Source organism: Mustelus asterias, chromosome 2, assembly GCF_964213995.1.
Source record: "Mustelus asterias chromosome 2, sMusAst1.hap1.1, whole genome shotgun sequence".
In the NCBI taxonomy this organism is placed as follows: domain Eukaryota; kingdom Metazoa; phylum Chordata; class Chondrichthyes; order Carcharhiniformes; family Triakidae; genus Mustelus; species Mustelus asterias.
In genome coordinates this window covers 14,694,441-14,709,641 of record NC_135802.1, presented here as the reverse complement: position 1 = coordinate 14,709,641, position 15,201 = coordinate 14,694,441, and the positions used below count along the sequence as shown (strand labels likewise).

Below are 15,201 nucleotides of genomic sequence, written 5' to 3'. Positions count from 1 at the left end.
TAGTCACCACACTCCAGCGCCTGTTCGGGTACACTGAGGGAGAATTTAACATGGCCAATGCACCTAACCAGCACGTCTTTCAGACAGTGGGAGGAAACCGGAGCACCCGGAGGAAACCCACGCAGACACAGGGAGAACATGCAAACTCCACACAGACAGTGACCCAAGCCAGGAATCGAACCCGGGTCCCCGCCCTGTGCCACCCTAGGGGGAATTGAACCTGCTAAAATTGCCACTTAGTGTCAGGGGGATTAGCAGGGTAAATGCATGGAGTTACAGGTATAGGGCCTGGGTGGGATTGTTGTTGGTGCAGACTCGATGGGCCGAATGGCCTCCTTCGGCACTGTAGGGATTCTATGGTTCTATAAAAGGCTAGGGATCTCAAAATGATGTTTAAAGATCCGTGGAATTTCTTTCCGACATGCACCAGCTCACCTCGTTATATCATCCTCAAATTGGACTCCCCAACCGCTCTGGGACTGGACAAAAAGTGTAATATTCCTCCTCCAGCCCAACCCAGTGTCACAAAAACAGAACCGGTGTGTCAGTCAGTCAGTGATGCACCATCAATCAAGCAAAGGCTAGTTTGTATGCAAGAACAAATAGGCTTTTATTAGCAAAAGACTTGGAGCACACCCATGCCGATGAACTGGTCCAGAGACTGAGGCAGGGGGTGGGGAGCAGTCACCTTTATACCTGGACCGGGGGGAGGAGTCCCGGGCAGGGCCGGCAGGGGCATGTCCAGGCATGTCACACACACACAGGCAATAAGCTCACAGTGGTTTAACACAGTCAGTCAGACAGACAACCAACAAGTGGCAGTGGCCCTGATAACCAGTCACTGCTGACGGCAAACATCCCCAATCCAGAGTTGGAGGGAAAAAATACCAGGGTATTTGGAAAGGTAAGGGGAAGGGGGAGAAAAACAAATTTAAAAGCCAGCATAGTCCACCTCTCAGCTTTGAAGGCATTCGATAGTTGAAGTGTGTTCTTTTTTTAGTGAGAGTGCAGCTCAGGGGGAGGCGATGGCCTAGTGGTATTATCGTTAGACTATTAATCCAAAAATGTTCTGGGGATCCGGGTTCGAATCCTGCCATGGCAGCTGGTGGAATTTGCATTCAATAAAATAAATACATCTGGAATCAAAAATCTACGGATGACTGTAAACCATTTTTGATTGTCGGAAAAACCCATCTGGTTCATTAATGTGCTTTAGGGAAGGAAATCTGCTACCCTTACCTGGTCCGACCTACATGTGGCTACAGAGCTACAGCAATGTGGTTGACTCTCAAATGTCCTCGGGCAACTAGGGATGGGCAATAAATGCTGGCCAGCCAGAGACGCCCATGTCCCATGAATGAATAAAAAGAAAGCCATTGAATTGTCGGATGCATTTATTTAGCCTCCTGGAGAGAGAGAATGGGAGGAATCTTTCCGACATCACAGGATATTCCCAACCCAACGAAGGGAATGCCAGTGGCATAGCCCCCTCCCTACTGGAGGCAGGCAGCCAATTAAATCAATTATTTGGACAATTACCAGTAACTTCCCGGCCCCGCTGATATTTTAGCCACTGTCGGGACAGGCCTTGTGTGGACACTGCCAAGTAAACCTTGGGCGGTGTCCCAGTGAGTCTGAGGGAGGGGGCGGAATTCTTTAATGGCCGCTCCATGACCCCCCGAGAGGGCACCGCCCCCATGTTGCCTCTCACGGTACCTCTTCAATCGCTGGGGCCTGCCCGCTGGGCCGCAGCACCATACAGGTCAAACCTGCTGGGCTTCTGAGGGGGCCTCAACATGGCGGCCCTTCTTCCTGCAGTCCCAGCAATGGCCAACTCCAATGGTGGCGCTGCTCAGCTGTCGGCCCTCCGATTGGGTCTGGCAGACGTGTCACTGTCCTCAACTGGGCTGTCGTCCCAGTGGCAACTGCCTCTTAATTGGCTGCTGTTGTAATGCCGCTCAGGGTCTCAGCGCCTGCCTGCGTGGACCTCGGAACCTGCTTTCAGTTCTGGAGGTGGGACATCCCACCCAGAGTCATTGCAGCACAGCAGGAGGCCATTCAGCCCATCAAGATCATGTTGATTTTCTATACTGGAGTTCGTGCAAATTACTTGACAATTTCTTTCCTCCAAACTGTGGCATTGTAGTTAGCACTGCTGCCTCACAGCTCCAGGGACCTGGGGGGTTCGATTCCCAGCTCGGGTCACTGTCTGTATGGAGTCTGCACGTTCTCCCTGTGTCTGCGTGGGTTTCCTCCGGGTGCTCTGGTTTCTTCCCAAGTCCAAAAATGTTCCAAGTTAGGCTGATTGGCCATGCTAAATTAGATCATAAGACCTTAAGACAGGGCAAAATTAGGCCACTCGGCCAAACGAGTCTGCTCCACCATCAATCATGGCTGATATTTTTCTCATCCCCATTCTCCTGCCTTTTCCCCATAACTCTTGATCCCCTTATTAATCAAGCTCTGTCTTAAAGACACTCAATGACCTGCCCTCCACAGCCTTCTGCAGCAAAAAGAGTTCCACAGATTCACCACTCTCTCGCTGAAGAAATTCCTCCTCATCTCTGTTTTAAAGGATCGTCCCTTTAGCCTGAGGTTGTGCCCTCTGATTCTAGTTTTTCCCACTGGTGAAAACATCCTCTCCACGTCCACTCTATCCAGGCCTCGCAGTGTCCTGTAAGTTTCAATAAGATCCCCCCTCATCCTTCTAAACTCCAACGAGTACAGACCCAGAGTCCTCAACCGTTCCTCTTACGACGTTAGTGTCCCGGGATGTGTATGTTAGCGGGATTAGCAGGGTAAATATGTGGAGTTTCAGGGCCAAAAGGCCTGTTTCTGAGCTGTAATTTTCTATGGTTCTACGGATGGGGCCTGGGTGGGATTGTGGTGGGCGCAGACTCGATGGGTCGAATGTTCTCCTTCTGCATTGTAGGGTTTCTATGTTTCAAAGTAGCTCTGTCGAAATCTCAGGACTGTGACAGGTTACTATTAGATCACAGTGTCAATTTACGACAGGTTACCTGATATCTTAACCTGTTGCCAACCTCCTGCCAAGCTGAAACATGAAAGAGAGTCTTGCAGAAAATAGACTGATACAGCAAAACAAACTCCCTGTGAAACCGGAGACGGCAGGTCTGTCCCCCCACCCCTCCTCCCCCTCCCGCAGTTCACTTGCTCACAGTCACTGGGCATAAAGCCCTTCCTTCAAAGATCCTCGGTTTCATGTTTCTACGCATCCGATTCTCACAGAATGGTTACAACAAACTAGAAATAGATTCACCATCTGAGTTTTTCCTCAAGACAAACCGTGCATTTTATAGTTTAATTAGCTGACCTTCACCAAGTGTCTAACCATTAAAAGAATGGAGATTTCCACAAGGACTGTGGTGAGAATATCTAGCTCATGCTTCATGTGTTTTAGAATATTAGCTTTTTTTTAAAGAATATAACTTTTTTGATAATATGACATTTTTTGAGAATATAATTTATTTGGAATACAATTTATTTGGAATATAACCTTTTTTGAGAATACAACTTATTTGGAATATAACGTTTTTGAGAATACAATTTATTTGGGACATAATTTATTTAGAATATAATTTATTTGGAATATAACGTTTTTGAGAACATAATTTATTTGGAATATAACGTTTTTGAGAACATAATTTATTTGGAATATAACGTTTTTGAGAACATAATTTATTTGGAATATAACTTTTTTGAGAATACAATTAATTTGGAATATACTTTATTTGGAATATGATTTATTTGGATTATAATTTTTTTGAGAATATAATTTATTTGGAATATAACAGAATATAATTTTTTTGAGAATATAATTTATTTGAAATATAACTTTTTGAAGAATATAACTTTTTTTGGAATACACCTTTATGATATCATAAAGTACACAAGTAAAGCTGATTGCATAACCCGTGTATGTATTTATAAACCACATTATTAAATTAACAGTGCTCGGGTTTGTTTTCAGTCTTTTATATTCAATAAAGTTTGTTTTTGTTTAAAGACATTGGTTAAAATTTGGTTGCCAGAATTCTTGTTAAATGTTAATGGTCCCTAACCGGATCTTACCAACTGGTTAAGGTGAATAGTTTGGTTGTATTTAAGGGGAAGCTAGATAAACATGGGTTGAAGAAAGGGGTAGAAGGGTAGTTTGGTCAGGTTCTTGTGGGCATAAACAGTGGCACAGGCTAATTGGGCCAACTGGGCCTGTTCCTGTGTCGTCAGTACCATACTATCGAATGTAACTGTCCTCGGGTAAATGAGATTGAGGTGCACCTCACAACTGCTTCAAAGACCAGCTGACGAGACAGATCTCCCTGGCTGACACTGACTAATGGAGGCGGGGGTGGGAGGCCGCCAACCAGAGACAGCTGGAAGACGACAGCCAGGAAAGCAAACTTTGAAACAAACAGATGTGAGGCTGCTGAAGGAAGGCCCCGGCAAGTGAAGGTGTCGGCTCACACCAGAGCCCTGCCAAGCCAGGACTCTCTGTGCCCCGAGCTGTTCCAAGAGCTTGCAGATCAAGAATCATTCCGCTCGCCCTTTCAGTCACTGACGATCGTGCCGATCACCACAGCCTTCCCATCATCCTCAGCTGCACAAAATCTGTCCTCTTCACAAACTGGTCCAATCGGTTGGACAGCATTCTCGAGGGTGATAGAAATCTGGAATTATTTCCCCGTAAAGGTGATGGGATCAATTGGAGCTTGATTGGTAAGATCGGTGAGGGGAGGTGTGGAGTAAAGGAGCTAAATGTACACAAAACAGCCATGTTCAAACCGAATGGCTTGAGGGGCTATATGGCCACTGTGACGTTAGTGTACCTTTAAGAGCTTTTTCAAAAATTCATGCTCACAGCTTTAGATGATGTCATTGCTGGGAGGAAAACAAACCGTGGGCAGGTCAGATGACAGGGATTTTCATTTACACTTTCACTTTGGAGCTGCAAGTTTGAGTTTTTAGGTTTTAGAAGGGACAGCAAGCTAAGAAGAAGTGTTTTCCCTCTCTCCCTGTTGTTTTGAAAGTTCTGTTGGTTTCCTGAAGGGTCAACATTTGCTGTTGTTGGGGGCTAGACCAGAGTCCAGCATTTATTGCCCATCCATAGTTGCCCGAGGCAGTTGAGAGTCAACCACATTGCTGCGGCTCTGGAGTCACGTAGTTCAGACCAGGTAAGGATGGCAGATTTCCTTCCCTGAAGGACATTAGTGAACCAGATGAGTTTTTACGACAATGGTTTCATGGTCATCAGCAAATTCATAATTCCAGATATAAGAACAAACAAAGAACAATACAGCACAGGAACAGGCCCTTCGGCCCTCCAAGCCCGCACCGCTCCCTGGTCCAAATTGGACCATTTTTTGTATCCCTCCATTCCCGCTCCGTTCATGTGGCTATCTAGATAAGTCTTAAACGTTCCCAGTGTGTCCGCCTCCACCACCTTGCCCGGCAGCGCATTCCAGGCCCCCACCACCCTCTGTGTAAAATACGTCCTTCTGATATCCTTGTTAAACCTCTCCCCCTCACCTTGAACCTATGACCCCTCGTGAACGTCGCCACTGACCTGGGAAAAAGCTTCCCACTGTTCACCCTATCTATGCCTTTCATAATTTTATACACCTCTATTAGGTCACCCCTCATCCTCCGTCTTTCCAGCGAGAAGAACCCCAAGTTTACCCAATCTCTCCTCATAACTAAGCCCTTCCAGACCAGGCAACATCCTGGTAAACCTCCTCTGCACTCTCTCTAAAGCCTCCACGTCCTTCTGGTAGTGTGGCGACCAGAACTGGGCGCAGTATTCCAAATGTGGCCGAACCAATGTTCTATACAACTGCAACATCAGACCCCAACTTTTATACTCTATGCCCCGTCCTATAAAGGCAAGTATGCCATATGCCTTCTTCACCACCTGTGACGTCACCTTCAAGGATCTGTGGACTTGCAGCCCCAGGTCCCTCTGCGTACCTACACCATTTATCGTATAGCTCCCCGCTATGTTAGTTCTACCAAAATGCATCACTTCGCATTTATCAGGATTGAACTCCATCTGCCATTTCTTTGCCCAAATTTCCAGCCTATCTATATCCTTCTGTAGCCTCTGACAATGTTCCTCACTATCTGCAAGTCCAGCCATTTTTGTGTCATCCACAAACTTACTGATCACCCCAGTTACACCTTCTTCCAGATCGTTTATATTTTCTATTGAATTCAAATTCCATCTGCCGTGGTGGGATTTGAACCCGGGTCCCCAGAACATTAGCTGAGTTTCTGGATTAATAGTAGAGTGATAATACCACTGGGCCATCACCTCCCCCAATACAAAAGATCCCTTGGCACTGTACAATGATGAACACGGGGGGGGACGGGGTGTTAACCCCAGGGTTCATGGACAGAAATATCCCTAAATTAATGTCGCTATAAAAACATAATGATTTGGTCTTTATCATGTCACTGTTTGAGAGATCTGGCTGGGTGCTATTTAGCTGCTGCGTTCCCATATCAAAACAATAACTACTCTTCAGAGGTACTTCAATGGCTGTCAATCACTTGAAGACGCAGAAGCAAGTCTTTCCTTTTGTTGGACTAACTCGCAGCACTGCCCACAACTGGATTGTTAAAATGGCAACCTGTCCCTCACTCAGTACCTGTGGGCAATGGCTGGCTTCGGTCCTTCTCCTTTACAGCGGGGAATGTCTTCATGAAGAAAAGCCAATCCACAAGACATGGTCTCCGCAATGTGACCGAGTTCATTCCAGCTGATCACATTCCCCTTCAGATAGTCAGATAGCGAGCCCTGTGTTTAAAAAAAAAGACAAGGTCAGAGGATTCAGGTTTTTAAGTTTATTTATTAGTGGCACGAGTAGGCTTACATTAACACTGCAATTAAGTTATTGTGAAAATCCACTGGTCGCCACACTCCGGCGACTGTTCGGGTACACTGAGGGAGAACTTAGCATGGGCAATCCACCTACCCAGCATGTCTTTCAGACTGTGGGAGGAAACCGGAGCACCCGGAGGAAACCCACGCAGACACGGGGAGAATGTGCAAACTCCACACAGACAGTGACAAAAGGGTGGAATTGAACCTGGGTCCCTGGCGCTGTGAGGTAGCAGTTCTGGTTGTAGTTTGATGACTCTTGTTACCAGTAGACAGTTGGCAGCAGATGGCAGGAGAGGGAAGACAGCATGGTGGCACAGTGGTTAGCACTGCTGCCTCACAACACCAGGGACCTGGGTTCGAATCCCGGCTTCTGTGTGGAGTTTCCTGTGGGTGCTCCGGTTTCCACCCACAGTCCAAAGATGTGTGGGTTAGGTGGATTGGCTGTAGTAAATTGCCCCTTAGCGTTAGGTAAATATATGGGGTGACAGGGATAGGGCCTGGGTGGGATTGCTTTCAGTGCAGGCACAATGGGCCGAATGGCCTCCATCTGCACTGCAGGGATTCTATGATTTATAGAGTCATAAAGTCATAGAGGTTTACAGCATAGAAACAGGCCCTTCGGCCCAACTTGTCCATGCCGCTCTTTTTTTTTTTAAAACCGCGAAGCTAATCCCACTTGCCCGCATTTGGCCCATATCCCTCTATACCCATTGTACCCATGTAACTATCTAAATGCTTTTTAAAAGATAAAATTGTACCCGCCTCTACTACTACCTCTGGCAGCTTGTTCCAGACACTCACCACCCTCTGTGCGAAAAAATTGCCCATCTGGACACTTTTGTATCTCTCCCCTCTCACCTTAAACCTATGCCCTCTAGTTTTAGACTCCCCTACCTTTGGGAAAAGATATTGACTATCTACCTTGTCTATGCCCCTCATTATTTTATAGACCTCTATAAGATCACTCCTCAGCCCCTTACGCTCCAGAGAAAAAAGTCCCCATCTATTCAGCCTCTCCTTATAACTCAATCCATCAAGTCCTGGTAGCATCCTAGTAAATCTTTTCTGCACTCTTTCTAGTTTAATAATATCCTTTCTATAATAGGGTGACCTGAATTGCACACAGTATTCCAAGTGTGGCCTTACCAATGTCTTGTACAACTTCAACAAGATGTCCCAACTCCTGTATTCAATGTTCTGACCGATGAAACCAAGCATGTCGAATGCCTTCTTCACCACTCTGTCCACCTGTGACTCCACTTTCAAGAAGCTATGAACATGTACCCCCAGATCTCTTTGTTCTGTAACTCTCCCCAACGCCCTACCATTAACTGAGTAAGTCCTGCCCTGGTTCAATCTACCAAAATGCATCACCTCGCATTTGTCTAAATTAAACTCCATCTGCCATTCGTCAGTCCACTGACCCAATTGATCAAGATCCCGTTGCAATTGGAGATAACTTTCTTCACTGTCCACTATGCCACCAATCTTGGTGTCATCTGCAAACTTACTAACCATGCCTCCTATATTCTCATCCAAATCATTAATATAAATGACAAATAACAGTGGACCCACACCGATCCCTGAGGCACACCGCTTGTCACAGGTCTCCAGTTTGAAAAATAACTCTCTACAACCACCCTCTGTCTTCTGTCAAGAAGCCAATTTTGTATCCATTTAGATACTTCACCCTGGATCCCGTGAGATTTAACTTTATGCAACAACCTACCATGCGGTACCATGTCAAAGGCCTTGCTAAAGTCCATGTAGACAACATCAACTGCACTGCCCTCATCTACCTTCTTGGTTATCCCTTCAAAAAACTCAATCAAATTTGTGAGACATGATTTTCCACTCACAAAGCCATGCTGACTGTCCCTAATCAGTCCTTGCATCTCTAAATGCCTGTAGATCCTGTCTCTCAAAATACCTTCCAACAATTTACCCACCACAGATGTGAGGCTCACTGGCCTGTAGTTCCGAGGCTTTTCCCTGCAGCCCTTTTTAAACAAAGGCACAACATTTGCCACCCTCCAATCTTCAGGCACCTCACCCGTGACTGTCGATGATTCAAATATCTCCCCGCAATATCCTCCCCAGCCTCCCACAACGTCCTGGGATACACTTCATCAGGTCCCGGGGATTTATCTACCTTGATCGCTTTAAGACTTCCAGCACCTCCTTCTCTGTAATATGTACACTCCTCAAGACATCACTATTTATTTCCCCAAGTTCCCTAACATTCATGTTTTTCTCAACAGTAAATACTGATGAGGAATATTCATTTAGGATCTCACTCATCTCTTGTGGATCCGCACATAGATGACCTTGTTGTTCCTTGATTCACACCTACCAACTTGTACATTTTCATTCCCATTTTCAAATCGCCCCAATTTGTCATATCGATAACCTCCTCCAGTCCCACAACTGTCCGAGATGAACTGCACGCTTCCGGTTTCAGCCTCTTGAGTAATCACCACTTTCAGATGATCAACCAAGTTCATATTGATGAGCTCATGACTTGAAACTTGCTGGTGTGGTAAAAGGGTGAGGAGGAAAGCCTTAGATTACAGGATGATATAGATGGGCTGGTCAGATTGGCAGAACAGACTATTTCCTCGGGTGGATGGAGCTATTACAAGGGGGCATAACTATAGGGTTCATGGTGGGAGATATAGGAAGGATATCAGAGGTAGGTTCTTTACGCAGAGAGTGGTTGGGGTGTGGAATGGACTGCCTGCAGTGATAGTGGAGTCAGACACTTTAGGAACATTGAAGTGGTTATTGGATAGGCACATGGAGCACACCAGGATGATAGGGAGTGGGATAGCTTGATCTTGGTTTCAGATAAAGCTCGGCACAACATCGTGGGCTGAAGGGCCTGTTCTGTGCTGTACTGTTCTATGTTCTAACAGTGGCCAATGGAATTTAACCCTGAAAGGTGTGAGGGAATGCATTTTGGCAAAGGAATACACAATGAACGGTGGGACGCTAGGAAGTACAGAGGACCAGAGAGACCTTAGGATGCATGTTCCTAGTTCCCTGAAGGCAACAGGACAGGTAGATAAGGTGGTTAAGAAGGCACATGGGATACTCCATACAATCCCTACAGTGCAGAAGGAGGCCATTCAGTCCATCGAGTCTGCACCGACAACAATCCCACCCAGGCCCTATCCCTATAACCCCACGCAATCCCCCTGACACTAAGGGACAATCCCACCCAGACATGTTCCCCGTAACCCCAAGTATTTACCCCGCTAATCCCCCTAACCTACATATCTTGGACACCAAGGCGCAAGTTAGTCTAACCAATCCACCTAACCTGCACATCTTTGGAGTGTGGGTGGAAACCGGAGCACCTGGAGGAAGCCCACGCAGACACGAGGAGAACATGCAAACTCCACACAGGCAGACACTCCACACACACACACTACAAAGATGTGCGGGTTAGGCGGATTGGCCATGCTAAATTGTCCCTTTGTGTCAGGGGGACTAGCTAGGCTAAATGCATGGGGATAGGGCCTGGGTGGGATTGTGGTCGGTGCAGACCCGATGGGCCGAATGGCCTCCTTCTGCACTGTAGGATTCCATGACAGTGACCCAAGCTGGGAATCGAACCTGGGTCCCTGGCACTGTGGGGCAGCAGCGCTAAGCACTGTGCCACCGTGCTGCCCCAACTTGCCTTCATTAGCTGAGGCATAGAACATAAGAGTAGGGAGATGATGATGGAGCTGTATAAAATGCTCATTCAGTCACAGCCACAGCAGTGTGTGTAGTTCTGGTCACCACACTATAGGAGGGGTGTGATTGTACTAGAGAGGGTGCAGAGGAGATTCACTATGAAGAGAGACTGCTTAGGCTGGGGTTGTTATCATAGAAGCCGTACAGTGCAGAAAGAGGCCATTTGGCCCATCGAGTCTGCACTGACACAAACCCACCCCGGCCCTACTCCCTTATCCCTACATATTTACCTGCTAATCCCTCTAACCTACGCATCTTAGGACACTAAGGGGAAATTTTAGCATGGCCAATCAACCTAGCCCGCACATCTTTGGACTGTGGGAGGAAACCGGAGCACCCGGGAGGAAACCCACGCAGACACGAGGAGAATGTGCAAACTCCACACAGACAGTGACCCAAGCCGGGAGTCGAACCCAGGTTCCTGGAGCTGTGAAGCAGCAGTGCTAACCACTGTGCTACCGTGCCGCCCTGTGTTCTTAGAGCAGAGAAGGCTGAGGGAGGGGGGGACCTGACTGAAGTGCGTAAAATTATGAAGTCTAATTACGAAGGCCCAGTTTTGAGCAAATTAGCCATTTGTAAGTTATTTGCAAATTGCATTCAGAGATCTGAAGCCCCACTCGCCCAGGATGCCCTTCTTTTGAGCGTTCTGCTTCACAGATACCTCCCCCGGTGATACTGAGGAGTCCAAAGCACGAGATGTCAGGCTGGGGCCTCCTCAGCGCAACACCGTCAATCAGGGCTGTCGGAGAGTTGTAAAATGGCTCTTACTCGGCCCAAGGACTCTGACATCTGGCAAGTCTTTATGGAGTGGTGATAAATGCAGAGGACTACGCACTAATAACATACCCAATAGTGAGAGTGAGAGCAACACTGTACATTAGACCAGTGGTTCCCAAGCGTTTAAATGTTATGGCATGCCTCCACACGATAAAAACAGCTCGAGGCACACCCCCTATTTTCTCTGAACTGCCCCCTAGCCGAAGACATTTTTGGGGCGATTATTTCACATCCCCTTTTCTCCCGAGCCCACTTCACTTCAGGGCTGCTCCTTCCAGCACTTTCTCTGATCGGAGACTGCATGCTTGCTTCCTGTTTGACACAATTGTCTTCTTCCCTTACTGGGAACTTCATTTTTAAACTTCCCCCTGTCTGTCTCACTTTCCCCCAGGGTTTTTGCACCCTTTTTTTTTTGAGTTTTCGCACTTCATGCGGGCCCACGGGGCCTGTTGTCTTCATCGCGAAGTCCCGTTGGTCATGCAGATGGGCCGGACCAGCGTAAAAAGATTTAACCCGCGCAGGTGCAGCTCTTTCCCAGCTGGCACATGCGCGGGCGGCCCGAGATTCGTCGGGTCCTGGAGATGCCGGCCACAGAGCTAGAAATGAAGATTGGTTTCAGTCTAATTACCCGAATTTTGAATTATTTGGGAACTTTTTTCCGCGGCACATTTGGCACAATTGGCAAGTCATGTTGCAGCTTTATAAAAGAATCATAGAATCCATACAGTGCAGAAGGAGGCCATTCGGCCCATCGAGTCTGCACCGACCACAATCCCACCCAGGCCCTATTCCCGTAACTCCACATATTTACCCTGCTAATGCCCTGACACTAGGGTCAATTTGGCATGGCCAATCCACCTAATCCGGGAAAAGTTTAGAGGAGATGTGTGAGGCAAGTTTTTTTTTTACACAGAGGGTGGTGAATGTCTGGAACATGCTGCCTGGGGAAGCGTTGGGAGCAGGTACAATAGCAGCATTTAAGGGGCAACTAGACGAATACATGAATAGGATGGGAATGGAAAGATATGGATTCCGTAAGTGCATGGGGTTTTAGCTTAGGCAGGCATGATCGGCGCAGGCTTGGAGGGCCGAAGGGCCCGTTCCTGTGCTGTACTGTTCTTTGTTGTTCTATGTGTAAGAGGCCAGGTTGGGAGGAACGCAGATATCCTGCAAAGCTGCAAGGCTGGAGGGCATTTGGAAACTGGGATGAGGATGTCAAAAATCGAGGTGCTGCCAGACAGACAGTCGGTGTTAACACCGAGGTGGTGAGGTGAAGCATGTCCAGTCTGATGCCCGCAGTGCCCCTACCCGCTCATGAAAGGAGGAGATGAGCCAGAGCTCCATCTCGAGGTTGGATCCACGCTTTTCTGATCCGATGTAGCGGAGCACGTTCTCATGTTTCATTCCGGGAGTGGTGTAAATATCCCGCTCATTCTGCCAGGATAGCTTGTCCTATCAAAATAAAGCACAGAAAACAATAAGTGCTTCACAGAACATAAAATTAGTCAGTAATCTATTCCCGCCGCAAAGTATCATAGAATCCCGACAGTCCAGGAGGCTGCCATTCGTCCCATTGAGTCTACACCGGCTCTACAACAGAGCATCATACCCAGGCCTAACCTCCCGCCCTATCCCCGTAACCCCGCACATTTCCCATGGCTAATCCCTCTAACCTACACATTTTGTGACACCAAGGGGCAATTTAGCATGGCCAACCCACCTAACCTGCACATCTTTGGAGTGTGGGAGGAAACCGGAGCACCCGGAGGAAACTCCACGCAACCTCCACACAGTCACCCAAGGCCGGAATCGAACCTGGCTCCCTGGCGCTGTGAGGCAGCAGTGCTAACCACTGTGCCACTGGGCCCTTGTAGCCTAAAGGTTAGCTCTCTTGGTGCTGGACCCCCGCAGCAGAGGCAGATTTGCCTGACCACACCTTCCTCGACATAGAAACATAAAAACTAGAAGCAGGAGGCGGCCATTCGGCCCTTCGAGCCTGCTCCCCCATTCATTTTAATCATGGCTGATCATCAAATTTAATATCCTGATCCCTCCCCCCTCCCTCCCCCACCCCCTGATATCCCTTGATCCCTTTAGCCCCAAGAGCTATATCTAATTTCTTCTTGAAATCAGGCAACATTTTGGCCTCAATTACATTCTGTGGTAGTGAATGCCACACATTCACCACCCTCTGGGTGAAGAAATTTCTCCTCACCTCAGTTCTAAAAGGTTTACCTCTTATCCTCAAACTATGACCCCTAGTTCTGGACTCCACCATTGGGAACATCCTTTCTGAATCGACCTTGTCTAACCCTGTTTGAATTTTATAAGTTTCTATGAGATCCTCTCTCACTCTTCTAAACTCCAGTGAATATAATCCTAACCGACTTAGTCTCTCCTCATATGACAGACCTGCCATCCCAGGAATCAGCCTGGTAAACCTTCACTGTACTCCCTCTATAGCAAGGACATCCTTCCTCAGGTAAGGACACCAATATTCCAGGTGTGGCCTCACCAACACCCGATACAATTGCAGTAAACCATCTCTATTCCTACGACCAGAGGAAGCAATTTCTCAATCGACCACCCTATCCCAACCCCCTCAGAACTTTATAGGCTTCAATGAGATCACCTTTCACTCTTCTAACGTCCAGTGAATAGAAGTCCAATTTACCCAGCCCCTCATTATGGGACAAACTCCTTATCCCAGGGACAAATTTAATGACCCCTCACTGTACCGCAATGCAGGTATATCCTCTCTGAAATACGTGGACCAAAGCTGCTGTGTTATTAAGACAACACAGTAACATCAGCCCAAGTTTCAGTATCATTTGTTAGCTAAATTGTGGTTTACCTGAATCAATTAGGGGCTTAAAGCTTCAGTACTTGTGTAGATAGCAGCAGTATTGTGCCTAGCAATACAGAACTGAATTCCAATCGACCAAATCACATTTAATTTACTTTCACTGGACACCTTTCTGAGCTGAAGTACATAGTGTTCTCCTAACCACTGAGAAAAGGAAACCTGAAGAAGCTCAGTAGAACTGGAAGAGTGAAACGGACCCTCCCAAAATCCTGGGTGGTACAGTGGTTAGCACTGCTGCCTCACAGCGCCAGGGACCCGGGTTCGATTCCCGGCTTGGGTCACTGTTTGTGTGGAGTCTGCACGTTCTCCTCGTGTCTGCGTGGGTTTCTCCCGGGTGCTCCAGTTTCCTCCCACAGTCCGAAAGCCGTGCCGGTTAGGTGCATTGGCCATATTAAATTCTCCCTCAGTGTACCCAGACAGGAGTGTGGCGACTAGGGGAATTTCACAGTAGCTTCATTGCAGTGTTAATGTCAGCCTACTCGTGACACTAATAAATTAACTTTAAAAACTTCAGCACTAGTTTGGTACTGGAGGACATAGGTTTAAGGTGGGTGGGGAAAAGTTTAGAGGAGATGTGTGGGGCAAGTTTTTTTACACAGAGGGTGGTGAATGTCTGGAACTTGCTGCCTGGGGACGTGGTGGGTGCAGGTACGAATAAATGAACAGGATGGGAATGGAAGGATACGGACTCTGTAAGTGCATACGGTTTCAGTTAAGTCAGGCAGCATGGTCGGTGCAGGCTTGGAGGGCCGAAGGGCCTGTTCCTGTGCTGTAATTTTCTTTGTTCAGTGTAAACAGCGTTTGGTTGCTGTTCATCTGGATTTGTTTTTTTGGGATTTGTCAAATTGCTGAACAATCTGTTAAATTTGCAGCCGTGTGGAGGTTTAGAGATTGACTGCTTTATTGGTGTTATGTC

General features: G+C 47.3%; 1 protein-coding gene across 1 annotated transcript in view; it reads right to left on the bottom strand.

Annotated features, from left to right (window-relative positions):
* acvr2ba (activin A receptor type 2Ba) overlaps positions 1-15,201 on the bottom strand; it is a 193,506-nt gene that overhangs the window by 18,997 nt on the left and 159,308 nt on the right. Inside the window, exons 6-7 of the mRNA XM_078229660.1 lie at positions 12,728-12,871; positions 6,666-6,814 (exon numbers count right to left, since the gene is read on the bottom strand). Coding sequence (XP_078085786.1) covers positions 6,666-6,814; positions 12,728-12,871 — 293 coding nt within the window. The remainder of the gene's footprint in view (positions 1-6,665; positions 6,815-12,727; positions 12,872-15,201) is intronic.